The 22,075-nt window shown below is 43.1% G+C and overlaps 5 protein-coding genes across 6 annotated transcripts; 2 read left to right on the top strand and 3 right to left on the bottom strand.

Annotated features, from left to right (window-relative positions):
* The first annotated feature begins 16 nt into the window (after positions 1–16).
* tomm6 (translocase of outer mitochondrial membrane 6 homolog (yeast)) lies at positions 17–2,826 on the top strand. Its single transcript, XM_080462571.1, has 3 exons — positions 17–185; positions 788–908; positions 1,716–2,826. The coding sequence occupies exons 1-2, from the start codon at positions 88–90 to the stop codon at positions 882–884; spliced, it is 195 nt and encodes a 64-aa protein (XP_080318697.1). The 5' UTR covers positions 17–87; the 3' UTR covers positions 885–908; positions 1,716–2,826.
* cUnh1orf74 (chromosome Un C1orf74 homolog) lies at positions 1,989–2,780 on the top strand (the record flags this gene model as incomplete). The annotated part of the gene is made up of 1 exon (XM_080462557.1): positions 1,989–2,780. One exon carries the CDS (start codon positions 1,989–1,991, stop codon positions 2,778–2,780), a length of 792 nt encoding a protein of 263 aa, XP_080318683.1.
* Positions 2,827–2,835: 9 nt separating the features above from the next.
* Positions 2,836–5,325, bottom strand: sirt4 (sirtuin 4). Of its 2 annotated transcripts, XM_080462555.1 has the most exons (4): positions 5,135–5,269; positions 4,542–5,020; positions 3,968–4,262; positions 2,836–3,884 (listed from the first exon to the last, which is right to left on the bottom strand). In XM_080462555.1, exons 2-4 carry the CDS (start codon positions 5,018–5,020, stop codon positions 3,732–3,734), a joined length of 927 nt encoding a protein of 308 aa, XP_080318681.1. In that variant the 5' UTR covers positions 5,135–5,269; the 3' UTR covers positions 2,836–3,731. The 2 variants fall into 2 exon arrangements, with proteins under 2 accessions (XP_080318681.1, XP_080318682.1); XM_080462556.1 differs by having other exon boundaries at positions 3,018–3,884; positions 4,542–5,325.
* On the bottom strand, positions 5,316–12,518 carry sxph (saxiphilin). Its single transcript, XM_080462537.1, has 17 exons — positions 12,341–12,518; positions 11,859–12,022; positions 10,938–11,037; positions 10,676–10,852; positions 10,425–10,587; positions 10,256–10,320; positions 9,739–9,896; positions 9,449–9,635; positions 9,218–9,366; positions 9,048–9,138; positions 8,337–8,384; positions 8,067–8,249; positions 7,797–7,944; positions 6,840–6,922; positions 6,549–6,733; positions 5,950–6,136; positions 5,316–5,864 (listed from the first exon to the last, which is right to left on the bottom strand). The coding sequence occupies exons 1-17, from the start codon at positions 12,393–12,395 to the stop codon at positions 5,821–5,823; spliced, it is 2,187 nt and encodes a 728-aa protein (XP_080318663.1). The 5' UTR covers positions 12,396–12,518; the 3' UTR covers positions 5,316–5,820.
* On the bottom strand, positions 12,126–21,683 carry sfi1 (SFI1 centrin binding protein). The gene is made up of 31 exons (XM_080462532.1): positions 21,357–21,683; positions 21,219–21,290; positions 21,033–21,143; positions 20,665–20,759; positions 20,455–20,572; positions 20,264–20,366; positions 20,014–20,170; positions 19,753–19,914; positions 19,558–19,628; positions 19,385–19,477; positions 19,188–19,285; positions 18,993–19,059; positions 18,712–18,842; positions 18,315–18,396; positions 18,058–18,236; positions 17,897–17,972; positions 17,538–17,633; positions 17,364–17,440; positions 17,165–17,267; positions 16,981–17,077; positions 16,508–16,668; positions 16,348–16,422; positions 15,961–16,035; positions 15,682–15,858; positions 15,406–15,605; positions 15,247–15,324; positions 14,900–15,143; positions 14,692–14,788; positions 14,189–14,276; positions 13,989–14,088; positions 12,126–13,133 (listed from the first exon to the last, which is right to left on the bottom strand). The coding sequence occupies exons 1-31, from the start codon at positions 21,518–21,520 to the stop codon at positions 12,972–12,974; spliced, it is 3,609 nt and encodes a 1,202-aa protein (XP_080318658.1). The 5' UTR covers positions 21,521–21,683; the 3' UTR covers positions 12,126–12,971.
* Positions 21,684–22,075: the final 392 nt, after the last annotated feature.

Below are 22,075 nucleotides of genomic sequence, written 5' to 3' on the forward strand. Positions count from 1 at the left end.
TTGGTGTTACAGCTAAAGTCGTCCCCCTGGCCCTGTCCGTCCGTGTCTCTCGTTTTTTTCTCTCTCGGTCGCACCACGTTGGAGAAGATGACCGGAGCAAACGGAAAAAAGGGGTCTTCCTCCAGTGTGGCGGAGTGGATCAGTTCAGCCTGCCGCTTCGCAACAGACAGGAACGACTTCAGGAGGTGGGACCGTGTAGATAGTTTGAAGTAGAGGGTTGTTCTTGTGGCTAACACCAGGGTCGCTAGTTGTTAGCATTCTGCGCTTGTCCTTGTATGGACCACCGCTCGTTTCGCTGCAGAAACATCTGAACTCAAACTAACAAAACGCGGATGTTTTCATAATCAGTGCCCTTTAGAAATGAAGGGATTCCCAGCTCAGGCAAGTTAAAGTTTTAAAGTCGAGAGGACTGTTGTATAATGATCTCGAGAGAATATTCATATTATTCACTAATTGATTTTCAGAGTAGTGAGGCCAAACCGAATATTCAAACAAAAAACCTGTCCATAATGTATTTTGAGTCTCGAAACCTATACACAGGACACCTGGTTTGTCCAAAATCACATATTTGACTGCACAAGTCCATTACGGCACAGATGTGTATTTCATTTAAGTTGTGGGTCTCTGTTTGTATGTTCCTACGTTTAGAGCATTTTCAAAAACATCTGTCCTACAGCATATCGTGTTCTGCGGTTGTGTGAGATCTAGTCTTCACACAACTGCAGAAGATTGTATCTTATATGATCAGACACATTTTTTTTACTTTTTTTTTTTTTTTTTCTTTTAGGAATCTTCTGGTCAATTTAGGTTTGTTTGCAGCTGGCGTTTGGGTTGCAAGGAATCTCTCAGATTTTGACCTGATGTCTCCTCAACCAGTGACATAATGGGGGGGAAACACCAGGATGCAGGTGAGATCATCTATTTTTTTTAAATCAGATTTTGAAAGAGATGCTGTGTACTTAAGATAGAATTCTTTAAAGGGAGGGAAATCCTGCTAAAACACACAGGTGAATTTGGATGATGATGCAAATTAGGGGTTAGAGTAAACTTGTGATCAGAGTGAATCCTTCTGCTGTGCACTGTGGCTACCTGCAAGGCCCGGCATAGTAGATGTCCACTACTCATAGGTTAATGCAGAGACCAAATGTTGCTGTACGTTTATTACCTTTGCCAATGTAAGTTAGGTGACCAATGAACGTTTGCCAGGAAGGTTATGTTTTAGTCTGTGTGTATTTATCTATTTATTTATTGGTTTGTATGTCGTTTACCACCTTTTCGCACAAAGTACTCAACCGAATTGCAGGAGATGTTTCAGGGATGACTTGTCGTCATCCAATCAATTAGAGTTTGGGACGTTATTGGCTAACCGTTTCCGAATAATTCCCAAATAACTGCGGAAAAAAATGTCCCCTACAAAGCGGATGAAAGAGGCACCTCCATAGAGCAGATAAAAGACCAGCGTCTGTTGCCATGGAGATGCTCCCTACTCAGTGTTTCACACAATGATGTTGCCACCTGACCTCCCCAGTTGGCATCAATATGAGCTACCATGGTAGCAATGCTAACTTGGTTCCACAAACTAATGTGGCGTTGGCGAAGGTCTGCGCTCTACCGAGTGTCCAATCTGGTTATATATTTGATCGATAAAGCATTGCCTTATAAGTTAATATGTTGGAACTGTTCATGTTGCTGACACGATGCTTTTGTTATTTCAGGTGTCTTGGACCAACAGAGAAGGACGAAAGGACACAGATAAATGAAGTTTTTTTCCCCCCCAAGTCCCATTTGAAACAAGTCATTTTGTTTACCCAAACTTCTTTTCAATTTCAGTGTAGATGATGCCCTAATAATTTAATATTTCACTTCCTGCCTCTGAGTCACAGATTTATTTAGCTATTTAACGTTTGTTCCTATTCAGAGATATACATCTGACATATGCCTGCTTACATTGGAGCATTTGAGTACCATGTGATGTGATTTCTGCAGCCATGTCCACTCAGGAGCTGCTTGTTGCTGCAGCTCGTAGATTTCTGCGCGCCGGTAGAAAGTCTCTCTCCACCACTCAGAGTCTGGACTTGGCTGCTCAGGTCTGTGCTGTTAACTTAGGATTGAAGCCCACTCTACTGTATGATATTAACAGTGCTAATGCGGAGCAGCTGCAGGAGTATTTGAGCTCTTTGCAGTCTCTCCAGCTGGCGTCCAAGTCTCTTGTCGTGATGAGCTTAAGTGGGAACAGTTTTATTGTTAATCCAGCGACAGTAAAAACAAATATGCAGCGGGCGCTTCATGGCGGCAGCGTCGCAGTGGTCGACGTCTGCCACTCACTGGAGAATCCCACTATCGCGAACCTGCAGAAAGGCGAGCTGAGGAGCGTGGGACACAAGTTGCTCGTTCTTCTGGAGGAGTTTCAACAACTCGAGGAGGCTGAAAAACCTCTTTACGTTGGGGAGGAAAGCGAGGACTGGAATCTGTGCTCAGTGTTCGGACTTTTGTTAGGTTACCCGGTCGTCTACTGGTTTGATCAGACGGTGGGTTTCGAGAACTGTCTGTCCATGACCCCCCTGACGGTGATCACGGCCTCAGCGACATGGCAGACAGACGCCGCCACTCACAGGTGCCGCCTGTATTCCTTCAGCCTCCCGGCTGCTCTGCAGGAAGAGACGCAATCCAACCTGCAGAACTGGAAGCTCCGTCTACAAGAGAGATTTGAGCAGCAACACGTTTTGAAAGACCTCGGTGTCAGTCAGTCCCCCGTCACTCTGCCCTCTGTGTGTTTGTGATGTTCATCTAAGTTTGTCTTTAAAATAAAATAGCTCTGCTACATTGAATCTGTTTATATCTTGATTTATTTTGACACTGGGAAAAAATTAAGCAAAGCCATCGTAAAAATGTCGATGACTGAAGCTCAAACTTTGAACAGAAGTAAGATTCAAAGGCATTCTGATTTAAAGTTACGCTATTTCAAAAATTAATGAGAAATGTTCAGTGTATCAAAATAACCTAAAACAGACAAATCACACTTTTAAAAACGAACCTGATTGAAGTTTATTCTCAGTACAATGACATACTACAATCTATTGCATCATTTCTCCCAACAACTTGCATTGTGACACCTTGTTCCGTTTCACTGAAATAAAACAAGAATAGCCGTTTTTAAATGCGTCTCCTGTAGCTTGTGAATAAATCTACTTTGTTCAACCCGGTGGGGATTCTTTAAATTAACAGCATTAATACATAACAGCAGGAGAAGCCTGAGCATGATAAAGTATAATAAGATAAAACTGTTCTTATTGTAGTTAATTTTTAGTTTTGTTTGTATAGCACCAAATTACGAGGGTACTTTGAGTAATGTGGTCAAAACTTTGTCTGAGCATGATTTCCTCATGAGCAACCGTCAGGAAGGGACCATTTCAAAAGAAGTTCTACCAAAACCAAAGTCAGATGGGTTACAATCCGTCTCCAGAGCGAGCTTTCAGCTGCTCAGGCCTCCACAAAATCAACCACACGTGCTTTTATCCATCCATCTTGTACACAGCTGCTCATCAACAATCAGTACTTTTATCGTTGACCCTGAGCTGTGGTACTGACAGTATGTGAGAGTCTACTTCCTGAAGCTGATCTTTGAACGTCCCTCCACCCAGAGCTGTGTTGTTCTGTGACATCTGAGGTAGCTTTGGCAGTAAATTTGACCTACATCATGCGCACGGACTGAACTTTTATGTCTCCGACTGTCAGAGGAGCTGGACGACAGACAGGACTTCACCACAGCGGCCGCTCACTCTCAGCTCCGCCAGGTGGTCTGCTCGAGTGGGGCCAATGTTCACGATGGCAACTGGCAGTTTCCTGTCGTTCGCTGCCAGTAAAAACCTGTATCCTGAGTACACCTGGGGGGGAGGACCAAGGGGAACAGAATTACATGTGCTCAAAAAGCCCAGACAAATAGTTTTTTTTCCTATTCAAATCCCACCTGTAATGATGATCCCACCACCAGCAGAGCATCCGACTCAGCCAGTCTGTCATGCACAAACTGTACAGTTCCTTTATTCACCGTGTCCCCGAAAAAAGTGACCTCGGGTTTCAGAATCCCTCCGCAGTCCACACAGGAGGGGACTCGGAAATGGAGGACCTGCTCGTCCTCGAGGAAGACGTCACCATCCGGAGCCACCGCCGCAGCTTGCGCACTCCAGTCCGGGTTCAACGTCAGGAATCGCCTCTGGAGCTCCTCCCTCGCCGCGATGGCACCACAGCCGAGACACATCACCCTGCAAACGGAAGTTCTCCATCTTTACATAAAAGTCAGTGCGCCTGCAAAGTACGTCAGTCAGGAGCTATTAAGTATTTTCATACTTGAATATCTCCACACACAAAAAAAACATGGAACAAAATAGTCTTTAAATAAAATATAAAAACAAGCCAAACAAGATAAACAACCAATATATGTGAGTAAATATAGACCAGGGGTTTGCATGTGTGAATGGGGGGTGTACGTGTGTGCACGTGGCCCTGTGTCGTCAGTGTCCGCCCCTGGGAGTCTCTCTCACCTGTGGGCGCAGCCGTGCAGCTCCGTCAGCCTCCTCTGTCCGGCCTTCGAGTGAAGCGCGTCCACGTTCTGGGTCACCAGCCAGTGGAGCTTCCCCCCGGCCTCCCACCGCTGCAGGACTCTGTGCGCACTGTTCGGCTGGTGGGAGGAGAACTGCGGCCACCCCACGAAGTTCCTCGCCCAGTAGCGCTGTCGGGACTTGGCGCTGCGGACGAACTCCGCGTGCTGCATGGGACGCCGGTCGGTGCGCGCGTACAGCCCGACGCCCTCCGAGCGGTAGTCGGGGATTCCGGACTCGGTGGAGAGGCCCGCTCCGGTGATGACAAACAGGCGGCTGGCCCGGCTCACAAAGTCCTGCAGCAGCTCCACAGAGTGGGAGTCAGCGGTGCTGCAGGCCGGGACGAAGCTGTGCATCCCCGCATGGACGGAGGAGACTCCCCGGCCGGGGGGAGGGAGGACCCTCCACCAGAACAGCCTCATCTGCAACAGGACAAACATCAGGACAAACCCCGAACATGACGATACGACAACATAAACACATTTGAATGCAGTCAAGGGTATTGATTTCAAGCTTTGTGATTTCGTGTACTTTACCTTCGTTGTGATTTGCAGCCGTAAAAGCGCTGTGAAGTTACTGAAGTAAACACGTGAGAGAAGCTGTTGAATAACATGTCAAACTACGACCGGCTGATATAAGGTAGGAACCTTTGTCAGAGGACCAGCAACAGGAAATCCCAGTTTTAATGTAACACAGAAACTCACCCGTGCTGTATTTTGGGAGGTGTAGTACAATTTAATATTGGCGCAGGATTGTGTTCAGGTTCATGTTTATATAGTTCTGCACGACAAGACAAAACGAATAATATATATATACATTTGTCAAATATGTATAAAGCACGTTAATCATTGAGAATATTACAGGTTCACTTCATATTTCAAAACAAGTGGGAAACAAACACTTTGCATTCCGTCTGCCGCTTTCATGAGGGGGTCATTGAAATGGCTTTCAGTTAATAGGCAAGATGGTACATAGTGCTACGACTGCTCTCATCCAGATTATGGTTAATTTCGGATTCTTTTACTAAACTTGACAGTTGGTGTCTTCAGAAACTATATAAAATGTATATTATAATAAAAACCTTGCCAAGGGGACCAAATGCAGGACTATCCCTAAAGGGAGGGGTGTGTGTAGATAATTCATGCCCTAGTGTTGGGATGATATAGCAATGAATCATTTAGCGCCCCCCCCCCCCCCCCCCCACCCTTCTTCTGTGTGACCATCAAAATATACTGCATACGTCTTGATCACAAAACTCCAGGATATCTGTTGAAAGAAAAATGGACAAAAACATAAGAGGAACCATTAGCAGAGAGATCCAGTCATATATCTGTTGTTGCTGTGGACGTACCAGAGTGTGTGCAGTTGAAGACAGTTTCCACATGAGTGTAGAAGTCCTCTCCCAGGATGGTGCGGTAGTCCATGTGGCTCGTGTGGACCAAACACTGCGTTGCATCTTTAAACAGTAGATCACTTTCTCCAAATTGTTCAGACTCGAAGAGTTTGAACTCTGCTTCAGGATTGGCTGCCAACGTTTCCTACATGTGTGACATAAAAACAAACGCAACACAAAGACATGTAAAACACTAGCTATGTGATTTCTTTAATATCCTCAAAGATGATAATTGAGTGTGTGAAGAATGTGACAAGAAAAAAGCAAAAATAACAGGATAAATCAAAAGTCAAATAAATTCATTCAAATACATACACCATGTATTAAAAGGCAAACTGAAAGGATTTATTTAAAACATTTCAGGAGTGTTTCAACACTTCTGGATGCCCTCAGATCCTCAGGCAGGCTGTTCAAGCGTCTCACAGTATGTAAGCTGAAGGACAATTCACAAGACGGCTTTACGGTCTTTTGGGACACTCCGTTTTCCTTCATGCAGTCTGCAGGAAACGGAAGGCAGGATTCTTCAGAGGTCTCACTGTGATTGGGAAACAACTCACCTGTGACTTCATAAGGAAGTCGTACACTCGCGGTGTGAGCACAGGCCGTGTCATGACGGTGCTTGGCGGAATGACTCCCAGATTACAAGTCTTCCACTCTGACAGCGGGGCGCGGCCACCGTCGCTGCACAGCAGCTCAAAGTCGGATGACGTCCACCCCTCCGCCCAGCCGGTGGAGCTCAAACCTGGAGAACAGCAGGATAAAAAAAAAACCATGGTAAAGTGATCAACATGCAGAATGTAATGGCATGCATATGTTTGCAAAATCACATTGAAGCTTGAATATCTCACCAACAATGTTGGTAAGAAGGTTGTGCTGCTCGAGGAAGGCCACGTCCCCGAAGCTTTTACCACTTGGATCTCCTACAAGGCACCTCAATATATAATAAGAGCAGTTTATTCATTTGCAAATATTTAGTCAAATTATATCACTATATTCCTCCCATATGTCTCTATTTATGTGTAAAATATTCCCTGCACTTTAATTCTTTAGGTGGTATGATCTCACACTGTATTTATGGCTAATCCAGTCCAGTCTGAACTTTTTAACTGATTTGAATATATATTGTCTCTCGTCATCACACAACTGTCTTATTGGAGTTGACGCATAAATAAATGCCCTGAAAGTAACACACTGGACCTCTGCAGAACAAACAACACAAAGCTGGAAACATTAGTGAACATGTGACAGTTTTTAGAAGCTATATGCCCACATATTTCTCTCAGGAGGTGATGGAAACGACAGCAAAGAAAACAATGTGAAAGTTTGACTTGACAATACCTGATTGACACTAAGTCACAACTTGGATCAATCCTTGTTCCCGAACAACAAGATTTGCAGTTAATATAGTTAAAATAAAATAAAAATCTACAATCCAAATGAGTCCTTTGGTCCAGGTTTTAAAGCATTTTTTATTCAAACGTAGTGATTAAACTAATCTTTTCTTAACTTAAAATTTGGCTGAAGCCTCTTCTTTAAATCACCAGCCATGGTGCATGCTGGTCCTTAGTTCTCATGGTCATCAGATTACTCGTCTTGGAAAATAGTGGTGTTTTTACTGTCAAGCCCTGTACATATCGATATTTACTAGCATTTTGTTTTTCCCTGTTAATTCTTTTATATTCCATTCTATTAATATTCTATTCTTTGTAAAGCAATGCTGTGAGGAATTTCCCTCTGGGATTAATAAGTATTTTCTACTTTATTCTATAGCAAAATCTTTAGCTTTGGGGAGCCAGTGCGCGTACCTCAAAGCCCCCATGTTGCCATAGTAACGTTCGTTGTGGTTGTCAGCGCAGCGTTTGGTGGCAGCCTCTCCCGTGCCACCCATACACACCTTGCAGAGGTTCCCCTGAGCTCCAGGCAGACAGCCTTTCCAGAACACCGTGTTAAACACTGAGACGACACAAAGCGCAAAAACGTCACTCACCGCGTGAAAGCAAGGTCACATTTAGCGGGACGAGGTTACGGAGAAGAGATCTAACGGTCATACTCTGAGTATCCTGTGAGCGCAGTACCTTGGTCTGGATCACATGGTGAGCTGCTGTTATGCTCCAGGCTTAAACTGTGTCTGTATGGCAGCAGCCAGCCGGCAGGGCTGTACGTGTAGCCGTGGCAGGAACGCCGGCCTCCCAGGTTCCCAATGTAAATGCTCCTGCTGGAGCGTTTCGCAATCGCTACGCCCACAACCGTGGGCAACACTGAGGAGAGAAACACTGCTTATGTGGGGACAACAGACACAGCAGTGACCACTTCAAGGTGTTAATTATTTTCTTCCATCTTCTCACCGTTCGTCTCTAAATGAGCTGATCCTTCAGACGGCACACAGCTTCCTCCTGAGAGGACCCAAGACCAGAGGAGAGGTAAACGACAAATATTTGAAGAAGTGATTAAACTGGGACTGCTGTTAACTCAACAATACAACCGATTCTAAAATCCTCATGTACCATATGTAACAGGATCCCTACGACACTTTGATTTATTAATAGTTTGAGGCATTTTCAGGTCAACCCTAGAATCCTCAGCAAACAAAGAGTCAACCGAGAAACTCTTGTGTATTTTTAATTATTTGTTATTTAAGTTCTAACCTTCAGTCTTTGTTCTTATTTTTTATTTTCCAGTTTGAAATATTCCTTATCATTATGTCTGCCAAGGATGTAATAAATTCATCGGCGTATATTTGTTTGTCTGTTTGCAAGATTACGTCAAAAGTACAGCACGGATTATGTCAAAAGTTTCACCACAGATCGATATTAGGCCATGGAAGATTCGATAAAATTTTGGAAGTGAGCGAGAAACTTTTATTTTTTTAGTCCAGGTAAAACTTTGGTGGACAAAGGTTCAGAAATCTCTGATTGCTTTGGTCTGCTTTTACATTTTTTATGTATTACTCGAGTATTTAAATAATTTTGTACCAGTCTAAAATAATTTTTTGTATGTTATTCACTGCATGTTTATACAGTTTAACTCATTTTTAAAAGCCGATACAAAAATCCTACCATAATATTCAGTCACGACAGGAACAAGGCCACATCTCCCGGCGATGAACGAGTGGGTTGCATCCAGGGAAACAGCATCCACTTCGTCCCTCTGCGGTAACGTTACAGTCATAACAGTGCTCAACCGTTTTTAAAATGTTTTACAATTTAAAAAAAATTCAAAATCAAACCTTTATCTTCTTGATGCAGTCGCGCATCGAGGCGGCTCGAACACACACCAGAGGGTCTGACTTTATATTGAGAGCCCACTGCTCACACTTCTTCTGCTCTGCGTGGCTGATGCAGCACCATCGCACAACACTGTCCTCCAAGGAGCTTCCTGCACGCAGCCACGCAGTGAAAATACAGCCTGGCAGGAGACAACGCAAACCAGATCCCATCTGCAAGTGGATGGAATGTACCTTCGTGGCCGAGACCTTTGAGGAGTGCGGCATAGTCCAGCCCTAGCACCTGACTGACGTCCATGTCATCTGGAAGAACAGCCAGTTTGTCCGTCAGGTCTTTGAAGAGAAGGTCGTTCTCTCCAAAACTTGAAGAGTTGAATATTTGAAAGCGTTGCTTCTCTTTCCCGTGGTGGCCAAACAGCATCTGGAAAACTGAATCAATTAGTGGAGCTAAAGTACAGCTCGGACCTCAGTGCCGTGAGAGAGAAGAAGACAATATGACTGGACTGACTACACAATGAAATTACCTGCATAGTAGTGACAAACTTTCGAACAACTTTACGAAAATTGTGTCTGGTGACCATGCCTCCTCCCGGGCCACGTCCCAGATTACACCTTCTGTAGTGGCTGAGAGGAGCTTGTGTACCATCCGGACACAACAACCTCAAGTCTTCTTGCTCACTCTCTGACAGAACACATGAAAAAGAAAAAGCATGTCAGCTTGGTTTATGTGCAAATGAGTACAAGGTTCCAATCTGAGTATTCCAAATTAAACACGGTAGCTAATGATCAAACTTCGAACAGGATGTGTAAAGTGGAAAAGAGATTCTTTTAAATGTAAATGAGCTCATATATGACCTTCAGGGAAAAAAAAGCACAGTTGTGACTTTATTCTTACTATTGGTCTTTTAGAGGCAATCTAGAGCCTGAAGAGAAAGGTTCGGTAACCACTGCTCTAGATTTAAAAAAAATAATAATTTTTTTTATTTAGACCATGTTTAAAGCCAACACAGGAAGATATCATGGGATACGTGTACTGCTTACCTTCAATAGTTTGAAGACTTAAATGGTCCAGAAATGCAACATCTCCTACACCCCTCCTTAGACATCTGGAGCAAAGCAAAACAGGCCGACAAATTCACACGTTTACCGCCACGTCTTTCAAAACGTGCTCTGAAAAGTGAAGGCGTGTGGGTATTTAGTGGAGCCTGACCTCAGAGCTCCCTGGTTGTTGTAGAAGGGCTCGCTGTGGGATGTTTCGCAGTGGTGATTCTTCTGACGAATGTAGGACTTCTGACCTTGGCACAAAGTGCACAGGAAAGGCGCCATGCCAGCAGCTCCAGGAACACAGCTGGCACTGAAGAAAGCGCTGACATCTGCCCAGGAGGCGAGAAGACCAGTGATGGAATGAAAAAAGGCAGAGAAAAGCAGATTCACTGGCTCCAGATTATATAGCCGCTTTACCCTGACTGAGCGGATGCTCTTTTGACCAACTCAGGTAGTTCCGGGAGAGCAGGAAGCCGAGTGGAAGACTCCATCCAGCCGTCCATCGAACCCCACTGTGACAACTCCGGAGGCCCTTCAGAGACCGTATGTCCAGACTGCTGTTTCTCACCACAGCGACGGACAGAATACAGCCTCCTGCATAGAAACATAGAGCAGGACACCGCCTTAGCTTCTGGAGAGGCCATGTGAAGTGTCTGATAAATTGTTTCAATGAAGCTACCATCACTGTAGACCTCTTTGGCTACAGCAACCAGGTCAAACTGCTTGACAGCAGAATAAACTTCTCCTGCGTCTAGGGTCACAATATCAGCACGGTTACCCTGAAAGAAAGAATTTAATGAAGTGTTTAATTTCATAACCTAACTACAGGGCTATCCCATCATCTTTACCAAAGACACACATCAACACTCCTTCACTCGGGTTCTAAACTCTAAAACTAAACTCAGATGGATACTTGATTGATAAAAGAAAACCACAGCAGTGATTGTGTTGGCTTGTGTTACCTGTAACTTCAAACCATGTACAGCTTTTTTTTTTTTAATAGCAATGATTTATAGTCCAAAATGATCTTACTTTTAAAAACGTTTTTAATCAACAATAAACCCCATTCAAAGCTCATAAAACAATGTTTTCCTTCTTCATGACGATGTAATGTGGTTTGAAATGGATAAAGTAATAGTTTACAGCATTTTCTTTTCAAATCTTTTCTTCAGTGCTGATTAAGTACACAAGGCAACTGTAAATCTCAATCAACTTTTTCAAAATAAATTTTATAACATGAATTCCTTCTTTGTTTATATTTGCTCAGTTCTCTTCATCTTGAAGACTGCTTTGCATGATTCTATTGAAATATAGGTTACTACAACCTGAAAAACAATCCAATTATCAAAACAGTAATTTTAGAAATTGTTCACAGAATATCTAAATAATGTATCATTATGTTTAGTTGTTTGGACACAGTACTATAGCATTAAATGACAATGTTAACTTCAATAAAAGATTTATATTCTAATATTTTCATAATTAACCAATAACTGGTCTACAAATGAATTGTATCTGTTATAAACTAGTGTGACATCTCCCCCCCCCCCCCAATAAATTAAAAAGTAAACCTCGGACATGTAATTTAAGGATTTCTCACCTTGATCCTGTCGATGCAGTCCGTCGTGCTGGATGCTCGTATACATGAGAGTCTGGCAAAGGCTGCCAGAGCGGCCGGTGGCAGCACAGCCGCCAGGGCTTTAGCCAGCTCTGCACACTTCCTCTGTTCGGGGTCTGACACGGTGCACCAACGCATCTTCTTTGCTGCCGGGTTCAAACAGTGAAGGTAGTTACACTACGCAACCAACTTCCAGTCCTTTCAGGAGGGTTTGCAGTCATCACTCAGTTACAAGCATATTTGTTGTTTAGTAGGAAGCAAGTGTTTATTCCATTTTAAATTGACCATCTCAACTAAACTTGAGGTAACTTTGAGACAAATATTGTCCATGAAAAGAACAAATACATGAACAAAGGAATAAAAAACTAAATAAAAAAAACATATAACCACTTCATTACAGTATGTAACATCAATAAGCTTCACAATGAACCATTTGTTTGAAGTCATTCAAGAGCAAAACTCACCCCTGATGCAGCAGGCAAAGATGAACAAGATTAAAACAGGATAAAGCCATCGCATTCTGACCGGCTGTGGATCAAAGACTCAAACAAACCCTTCCTGCAGTCTCGCAGCGTGGAACACACAGCTGTTCTCTCTGTTCGACAGAAATCCCTGGTTTCCCCGGTTGAGGATTTCCAAAGTATCGGAGGTACTGGCACTAACTCCGAAACAGAAAACCTGTTGCGCAAGGCGAGGGCAGCGCCTCCGAAAACAATCCGGTCACTTTTTGCGCACATATGGAAAATATTTAGCACCATCTGTTGTCACAAGGACGACCCCTAACTAACGTTTGCTTGGATTTAGGCTGCACATGGTGAGGCGAGGGCTGCCGTCAGGTACTTGGCTATTGGGGCCTGATCTAATTTTGAGAAATGTTTACATTTATCAGGCCAAAACAAAAAGGAAATTAAAATAGTTTTAATCCTTAAAATAGTTTAAAGCAAAACAAAAAAAAGTTTGACCAAAACAGGTGAGTTTTATTTTTTTTTTACAAAGATAATGAACCAAATCCAAACTGACTTCCATAATATACGCAGTAATATGATTGCGAAAGTTCAGAGAAGGCAGCAGGTAAGTGACCTGCGATATTTCCCCTTATGAGTCACTGGTTTGCACCGCTGCTACTATTCCACGGAGGGAATGAGCTCCTGACATGTGAAGGACAGACTGTAAATGTCTGACTCTCTCCGCATGCTTCACCATCGCTGGCTTCCGTTTGTCCAGCTCAGCCGAGAGTATGTCGATGCGCCCCTCCAGCTGTTGACAACAAACACATTAAATCACATGACGTGTCTGTACAATAATCACCAGCCTCCTGGTGAGATTGTTGTCGAGCTTTCGCACAGCCGAGGAGTTACTGTTAATATAAGGCCAGGCAAAAACACGTGCAAGATTTAAGCCACAAAGTACAAAAATCATTTTAAAAGTTTGCTGCATGTAGCAGTTTCAAAATGTCATATATTCTGGAAAGTTTATGTAAAAGTATTTTCAACAAATATTTCAGCTGGTACAGAATCAATTGTGCTTCTTGGTCATGTAAAATGGAAGGGTTTGATTTTTTTTCTATTTTTCAGTTTCAGTTTCAATTCAACAACAATACGTTTTAGAAAAGTATATTAAGGAAAAAAGGAGTTCATCTTAAAAAAAAAAAAGAAAAATCCCTGTGTGATACATGGGAACTGTTACTCCAGCCTTTATTGCCTTGTTGTCAACGTTTGTTAAAGATATATGGTCAGGAAATCTACATTCAGCAGATGTTTCTAATTCTGCTTCACCAAACACTCCTGCTGCTCAACATCACCTGCTAATATGTGTACTTGATGTGTTATTTTCAACAACTGTGTAGTAATAGAATGAAAAATAGATCCCCGTTTTTTTTTTTTTGCTTTGACCACACACGCCAGCCTACATGATATCACAATTCTTTTTTGAGGTATGAGTGTTTGGATCTGAGGAACTGTAGTGTGCCAGTGATAATCTCACACAGACCCAAATTCCAATCTATGACTCCCTTTTCACTCAAATGATGAGTTCTAATGCAGCTCTACACCACATGATCATGTAAAGGACATATTGTTCAATTTAATATGACAATTTAGTAGAGATAATTACCTCCATCAGCTCCTGGCATACAGAATTTCTTTCCATTTCTTCATCTTTTCCACTGGTCTGCAGCCAGCCCTGTAATACATCTTTCAGCTTTCTCCACGCCCTGAAGAGATAAGGCACAAATACAACACACCACCCGTTATTGACTGGATAAAAAACACAATAATGAAACAGGAATAAGAAAACTGTTGACAGAGTTATACCGGAGCTGCCTTCTGCTCTGCTGGAATCTCTTCATGTCCTCTTGAATGTTGAGAAGTTCCCTCATCAGAGTTGCTGCTGAATCAGTTTCTACATTTGGGGATGAGATATGTAGATTATTGTGAGGGCTCTGGAAAAGTCTTTGTCACTGTGTACCACAAGGACATATGAGGAACACTGTAACTTTTTGCAAAGTACAGTTTACCTCTATGAATTTAATACTTTAACCATAAATGAATTTAGTAATAGAGTCATTTAGATTTAGATTGATTGCGTGTGGTCTATGACACAAGGGCTATGAAGTGTGACTCCAAGCCATTATGCAGTATTTTGAAAGCCTGATCTACATGCTAAACCTCCTTTCTTCAGTCAGTGTTATTAAAAATACATCAGAAAAGTTGGTTTTCTTATTGTGTTTGAGATGTTCTACATATGACAAGCTCAAGCCTGTGACACAAACAAACTTAAAAATACACAAAACCATAATAAAGTGCAGATACAACACCTGGCCAGATTGATGAATGACGCTCAAAGGAAGGATCAAACTGATCAAAAGGCATGAATGGAGTATCTGCAGGACCTGGAATGTTCAATTTACCCAACTGGAATAAGAAAACATACAAAAAAATGATGTAAGATAAAGGAAGTTATTGAATACAGCGATGAATCTTTGGTGAAGTGTGTCCAGGTCAAAGAGCTGATTTGATTTTTACTGTTTTCTGGGTTCCAGTGGCCATAAAAGCTGAAGGAGGTAGAAGGAGGTCTTGGTTTTCCTGAGAAGAGTCCAGAGTGGCCATGTGATGTTCAGAGGGTGACACGGTAGACAAGAAGGTGCTCTGATGTGTCGCAGTAACAGAGGGACAGGAAGACGCTGGATGTTGGTCTGTCTCTGAAACATCACTGAACTCAAGTGGCTTTGGAGCTGCATCGAGGCTGGAGATGCCACACTGATGCAAACTGTGAAATTAAAGAAGTGGATTGTCGAGGACAATAAAAATCCAACGCAACATGACAAACTAGTTCAGGACATTAAAAGTGTTCATTTATTGATCTACATTACCTTTTATCTGTAAACAAAGGAGACTCAAACAGTTCCTTGCAGCGACGGGGCTGGCGTCGAGGCCTCCTGGTGACGAGCCTGCAGAAAATGATCCACTGTAAGATGTAGTCCACGTGTTGGACACGGGACACAGGCTGTCAAAGTGAAGCGCACACTCACAGCGTCCCCAGCAGTCCCTCGAGAGTTTCCTGCTCTGCTGGGACAGACGAGGAAACACCGTTTGGTGCCGGCAAAGAGAATGTCACACTCTTTTTGGGCAGTTGCATTTGGACCTCCGGTTCCTTCTGTGGTTTACGCAGGGCCCGCCGCTTCCAGTGCATGGCGCAGCGTTTCACCGCTCTCTGGACACGCTGCAGCTTCTGCAAGAATCGTGCAGAGCTGAAGAACTCACAATCAGCTCATGTCTAAAGTTGCCACTAACACTCAATAACTCACTTGTTCTTGGCTGTACTGCGTGAGACTTGTGGTAAGGGTGCTCATATGGGCCGCGTATGTGAGGATGCGTGTCACACCCTCCTGGAGCAGCTGGTCTCTGTAGACCTGTGCAGCTCTGGCTGCCTCCTCTCGTTTCCTGCGCTGCTCTGTGACACAGAGCCTCCATGCGAACAGCACCTGCAGCAGGATCACACGAGCAATGTCTTGTGAGCACCATTTCTGCAGCACAGTATTCGCTGCTCAGTTTTGTTGCATGAAGAATGCGGAGGCAGGTGTTACCTTGGCCTGAAGAGTGAGGGACCAGTGCCAGAGCGCTCGCTCCGTCTGCTGAGCTTCTCTCCGTCTGTGCTGCAGCTGTTGGGAGGAGGAAAACCAAAGTCAGGGCCAAGTTTAACAGGAATAAATATGGTATTATCAAAAAGGGTTTTGGCCTTTTAGATTACTAATAACTACAAAATGGCACTGGTAAGAAATGTATCTTAGATTAATTAATTCAGCATTAGAATGACACCAAATATACACTTAAAAATCATTAATCAAACATCCTGAGACAAAAAGAACCAATGACCGAAAACATGCAGGACGGTGACCCTCCAGGACAAGTACTGGACACCCCCAACATAATATCATCTGATTTTTCAGAACGTGAAAGACACATTAACAAACCTTTACTTTCCACTCTTCAAAGTGTGTCTGGTATACTTTTAGCTTCAGTAACAAGTTCCCTTGTCGTTTCATCACCTGTCAAATAAACACATTTCTCAGAATTCACTGAACAGCATAATATGGACATTGAATTTCTCGTGAGGGACGATGAAGTTCTTGCCTTTTTCTTTCGCTGTTGGTAGCAGTACTTTTTCCATGCTTTCAGAGACTTAGAGATAAGTTTGGAGTTGTGGTGCCGCCGGGCTTTTTCCATGCACATCCTCTCTCTTCCAGCTTCTTTGGTTTGTTCCCTCCATTGTCTGAAGGACTCCAGCAGTCGCACTAAACCAAGAGATATCCCATCAAAAAAAAGATGCTTCTCTAATCCTACTAACAGCATAACCTTAAAATAATCTGTCTTTGTTTGTTCCTGTTTTTAGTGTCAAGGTTTCACTCCAGTGGAATTTACATATGCCCTTTAAAGGGTCTTAAAATTCTGGCTGCACACAGTATGACAGAACATTACATCTACACTTTGCAGATACCCGTCTGTAAAGGTAATATATATCGAACTGCATAATTCAGGCTTTCAAAAAATCATCATCTGATTGAAGTCATTGACACATAATAATTGCAAAAAGCCTGTGTATTCACCTTGATTTACAGACGTCTGTGCCCTGCTTACTGCTTCCTCCTGCTGGTGGCGCTTGGACACTGCACGTGTTGTTGTTTCTCTCCAGGCGAGCAGGACCTTCACAGAATGCAACGCAATAAACGTGTCAAAAGGCTTCACTGAACTCGCAGCCATCGGGCATTTCAAAGACGACAGCTTTATAACCTTCAGTTGGAGGAAGCGCTCAAAGTGGTTCTGTGCGTGTTGCTCCTTGATGCGAACGTCTGCCAGCAGCGCTGCATTGTCCCGCCACACAGTCAGAACATTTCTGGGGCGAAACAATTAAAACTGATGATCCATGCATTTTTGATACAGAAACTTCAAACTTCATAAAAAGGTAATATATGTTTTCGTTTCCCGTTACCTGAGAAAACATTGTGTCTGCAGCCTGTGAAGTTCCTCGGCACGGTCATAGATCTGAGACATCTGATGGTGGTAATTCTTTGAATTCAACAAATAAGAGACAGACACATTAATCTCGTCCTGTCAAGATTTTAGAATAAATAGGTCTTTATGCCTGTTGGTCACATTTATGTACCTTCCAGGCCACAAAGGCCTTTTTGAGAAGTTTGATTGCATTGTAATGTTGAATCTCCTTCAGTCTGCTTTTTTTCTCCCTCTGCCTCTGAACAAACTGATCACACGCACACGCACACGCACACACATACACATAAACACACACAATTAATATGAGAAACATCCATGTTTCATATAGACACATCCAAGCTTTGCTTTCAAGTTCGACGGTGCATATGCTGCTAGGGATACTGGGCAGGACGTTTCTAAAATTAAGACGGTTCCTTTTCATTTTTAGTCATTCTAAACCAAAAGCACCTCACTGTGTACTAATGAACAGATGACGTACAGACAGAACATGACAAACACTACCAAAAGCACCTTTTTCCACTTTTCCACTGATGATCTCATGCGGAACAAATCGCCTTGATGGCAGGCCTGCTGCTCTCGGGTTCTCCTGCCATGGAACACACAGACAAACTCTATTAGCCAACAATCATGGTCACAGCTCAGATGTATTGACAGGACTTGCTCTACTCCACCTGTCTCGTATTTCCATGCTGTTGGCCCTCCACTGCATCATTGTCTTAAAGAGAAGTCTGCGCATGTAGAAATGCTGCGAAGCATTTAGTTTCTCCACCTCTTGAATTTGCTGTTGCGTGCTCCGCCGCCATCGAGTCCAGGCTCTCTGCATGAAGCCTCGCTCCTCATGAAGAATCGCCTGGAAATTTAGTGTTATATTTGTTGTGCCACTGCAGCCCTAACTAGCAATACGTTTTCTACATGCAGCTGGGCGTACCATCCGCTCGGAGAGCATCTCCTCCTTGTGTTTCTCAAATCGTCCCCACCAGGTGTAAAATACCCAAGAGTACTGCCGCTGCCTGAAATGACAATCAGCCAACAAATCTCACGGAGACAAAACATAGGGCAGTCCTCTCAGTCGGGAAAATCATTCACGACAGGATTACTTGGTACGCTGACTCACCACTGACAACGCGGTGTGTGCACTAATTAGTGTTGAGTGAGGAAAATTAACTAGAGGTCGTCTGAACAACTAAATTCTTCCTTTCACAATTAGTGAGAGTCGAGAAATCAGCGAACACATTCCTTGTGTCAAGTGCTTTGAGGTATAACAAACATTCTCCCTGAAATCAAAGTCATGTTTAATTTCTTTAACCATCATTTTATATTCTCACCGATTGAATACTTCAGCTTGGCGTTTTCTGTGTTCGTGCAGTCTTTTCTGCAGAGTGAACTCGACCCATAGCCTCAAACATCGAGGTACCGTGCGCGCTATAAACCAGGTTTCTGCACGAAGCTCCAGCTCCTGTAAAAAAACAACAAAAGAAAACAATAATGGGAATTCAAAATCTGTGAAATCAGGATATATACACAGTTGTCACTTTGTAAAGTAACTAACCGCTGATATGGAATTCTCCATGATTTTCTACAGTTCTTGGATAGAATCTAAACCTACCTGCATATATCTTTGTTCAGCAAGTCTCTGTCTCCAGTGACGTAAACAGCTTCTCAGGAGTGAAATGCTGCAGAGAGAAACAGTTTTTAATTGAAGAATCTAATTATGCAAACAGAGTTGGAAGCATGTTGTTTGGACAACAAAGCACGTGGCAACAGCTCAATATCTTTATGCGAAAAATGTAGATGTGTCTACCTGTACTTCTTCTGTGCCGTCTCTGCAGGTGATTTAAAATCCTGGTCTTCAGCTTCCTCCAGACGGTCCTGCCACAGATTCCAGTACTTTTGTTTCACCTATTAAAAACACAACATGAAACCTTTAGACACATTCAAACCTTCCCTGAAACCAGCAGTGACTGGTGCTGCAGTGTGAAATCGCCGATCATCATTTACCATCTGTTGCCAGTGCTGGAAAGCCATGTTGTTGTTCAGTCGCTGTGTTTTGTTAAATGTGACATTAAAAGACAAACCCTGCAATCCAGCACGCTGTAACAAAAACATACAATCCTCAGAATGTGAAGCAATAACACTATGCTGCATTAAAAGATGTTTGATTTTTTTATTACCAATAGACGACGACAGAGATGTTGTGCAGCCATCTGATTTCTTTCAGCCTCTTTTCTGCACAAGTTCACATCTGCTGAAAAGCTCAAAGATCAAATAACTATACTGTGGAATGAAAAATGTGGAGTGTGCAAATATGTGACTCTTCAGTTGAGAAAGAAACAGAATGTCTAAGTTTTACACACAGAGAAAGATACAGGCTTTCCAGTGCACCAGCACTCTGCGTTGAGCACTCTGCGTGGCCAACTGGCCAGCGGCATGTAAACGGGCTTCTTCGCTCTGTCTGAGATCCACGGCAGTTCTCCATTTGCTCCAACAGTTCCTTACCAGCCGGATACAACTGGCATGATGAGCCACTCCTAAAGGAAAGGCAAACACACGTCAAGCAAGAGAAACAAGTAAGGAAGCAGGTCGAGAAGAAAACTGACACCACACGTGCATTGTGTATGGGCACAGACCTCTGGTCTTTCTTTTGGTCTGGCAACAGGATACATATTCCATCCATTGATACAACATTCTTCTTTTCAGTTTCTGGTTGAAGTGTAGTGCAGCTATGGATTCTTTCTCTTTCTGGCAACAAGCAGCTGTGTGCATTTCTTTCCACCGAGTCCAAGCCTTTGACAAGATACAGAAGTTTAAACATCACTTGAGAAAATGTCCACGGCATTCATCAAACTTAACCAACATGAGGTGTTGAATCATGTCTACCCAGCACTGTGAAATCAGTGCTCTTTGTTTCAGTGCTTGGTCTTCTAAAGCTTGGGACTCTCGACGCTGCTGTAGCCTGGTCTGCCATAAGGTCCATGCTGAGCTGCAAACCACAACGACAACACATTGTGCTCTATAAATCATTAAAAAAAAAAATCAAATATAAAGATCCGTTTGAAAAATAGTCTCACTGAATAGTTGAAAGCCTTTTTTGCTCAAGAGCCAAATGAAGCATTCTGTTCTTCATTCTCCTCTTCTCTGTGAAAACCTCCCATCTGTCCCAAACCAGACGCATCCGTCTCTTGTCAGCTGGTTCAAAGAAAGAAACAAGTTGATGACAAAACAGTTTCTTAGAAATCTTGCAAAACATTTTCAGGCAAGGAAGCTTGGAATCACCATACCAAATGATTGAGCCTTCTGTACTTTACTTTTCTTTTCCCTCTGCAAAGACACAAACCTTTGCCACCTCTGGAGAGTCCAGCAATAAAGGTAATACCTAAAATGCAAATAAGATAATATTAACATTGCCACATAAACTGCTTTCAACAACCACACAGGCAGAAATCCCAAGGATGACAGGTCCCTGCCTTCCAGGAAGTTCTTACACACATGCTTTATTCTCAGTAGGGTAGTCGGGGCTGGAGACTATCCAGGCTGACACTGCATGAGAGTCAGTTTATTTAGCCCATTCGAAATTAGATTAATTTGTTTATGAATCCCAAGTTTCCACTAATCTGGTCCAAAAACACACAGAGATTAAATGAATGACCTGTAGTGACAATCTGCACGCATGGTTAAAGTCCACTCCCTCCTGGACGTCCACCACTCGTCTCTCCATGCATTAAAGACTCGCTTCACAACCACGTTGTTATGGCGGGACCTGTGTGGAAGATATGTTCATTTACTTTTAAACTTTTATTACATATTTCTTTAACATTTTGTAAACAGGAGTTACTTTGCTTCACGGGGAAGAACTCGACCGAAGGTGTTGCGCATCCATATCTTCAGAAATTTTCTCGCCAAGTGCCTGCAGAGATTATTAAATTATTGATGGAAGCAAAGTTCAATTAAGTCGGTTTTAGCTGTTGAGTACCTTATCCTCAGCTCTTTGAGTCTTCCGCCTTTGTTCCAGCTGTATCCAACCCGGTAAGGAATCTTTCTGGTGTGAGCTTTACGCACTTGTTTTCTTTCACCCCCAGATGTGACACAGCTCGGTCGGTGTTTGACTACGTCTGCCTTCCTAGTGTTACTTTGCATTTCACTGATTCAGGTCGCGGCCTGTGTACTCAGTAAAAGAGTACAACAAAACAAAAAATTACGTTGACATACTTTTCAGCTTTATGTGTTAACGAAAACACACACTGTATCGGGTTGAAGTTTGAGTCAACGAACTGCCGCGCGTCTGTTTTCCTTGTCACGTGAACACGGATATGACGCTAGTTGTCAACAGCAACAGCCTGCGCCGACACTTTTGCGCACAAAAATTTCAGCCGTGGCGGTTGTCATGTTTAAGGTTTTCACTCTGATCGATCACTCCTCACAACAATCATCTGGATTTGGATATAACAGCATTAATGATTGAACACGAAATGTGGACATATTTGCAGAATTCTTCAGAATCTAAACAACACGCCCGCTTACTTGTTGGACTAACAACTGACACGCTTTGTCAAACCTGGACTGCCCGTGGGGGCGGGGTATCTACGCTCACAAAGAACTGTTTTCGACAGCGCATTGGAGAACAACAAAACGAGCAAACCCTGAGACACGCAGCAGCTGCCCTGAATATTGCCCGTCAAAAGTTCTAAAATT

This window comes from Lipophrys pholis (genome assembly GCF_963383615.2).
Source record: "Lipophrys pholis genome assembly, chromosome: 4".
In the NCBI taxonomy this organism is placed as follows: Eukaryota; Metazoa; Chordata; class Actinopteri; order Blenniiformes; family Blenniidae; genus Lipophrys; species Lipophrys pholis.

Bases quoted from the DNA above. Each gene is read 5' to 3' on its own strand.
- tomm6 (XM_080462571.1), top strand. From the start codon at position 88: ATGACCGGAGCAAACGGAAAAAAGGGGTCTTCCTCCAGTGTGGCGGAG. The intron at 186-787 runs GTGGGACCGTGT...TTTTTCTTTTAG, and splicing joins GACAGGAACGACTTCAGGAG to GAATCTTCTGGTCAATTTAG.
- sirt4 (XM_080462556.1), bottom strand. From the start codon at position 5,038: ATGTTTGTCCTGTTGCAGATGAGGCTGTTCTGGTGGAGGGTCCTCCCT. The intron at 4,263-4,541 runs GTGAGAGAGACT...TTCCGTTTGCAG, and splicing joins CTGCACGGCTGCGCCCACAG to GGTGATGTGTCTCGGCTGTG. The intron at 3,885-3,967 runs GTGGGATTTGAA...CCTCCCCCCCAG, and splicing joins TGGTGGGATCATCATTACAG to GTGTACTCAGGATACAGGTT.
- sxph (XM_080462537.1), bottom strand. From the start codon at position 12,395: ATGCGATGGCTTTATCCTGTTTTAATCTTGTTCATCTTTGCCTGCTGC. The intron at 8,250-8,336 runs GTGAGAAGATGG...TTCTCTCCTCAG, and splicing joins AGCTCATTTAGAGACGAACG to TGTTGCCCACGGTTGTGGGC. The intron at 6,923-7,796 runs GTACGCGCACTG...TTATATATTGAG, and splicing joins GGCAACATGGGGGCTTTGAG to GTGCCTTGTAGGAGATCCAA.
- sfi1 (XM_080462532.1), bottom strand. From the start codon at position 21,520: ATGCAAAGTAACACTAGGAAGGCAGACGTAGTCAAACACCGACCGAGC. The intron at 17,268-17,363 runs GTAACGGGAAAC...GTTTCGCCCCAG, and splicing joins CAGACACAATGTTTTCTCAG to AAATGTTCTGACTGTGTGGC. The intron at 16,036-16,347 runs GTTTGTTAATGT...TCCTCCCAACAG, and splicing joins TTGAAGAGTGGAAAGTAAAG to CTGCAGCACAGACGGAGAGA.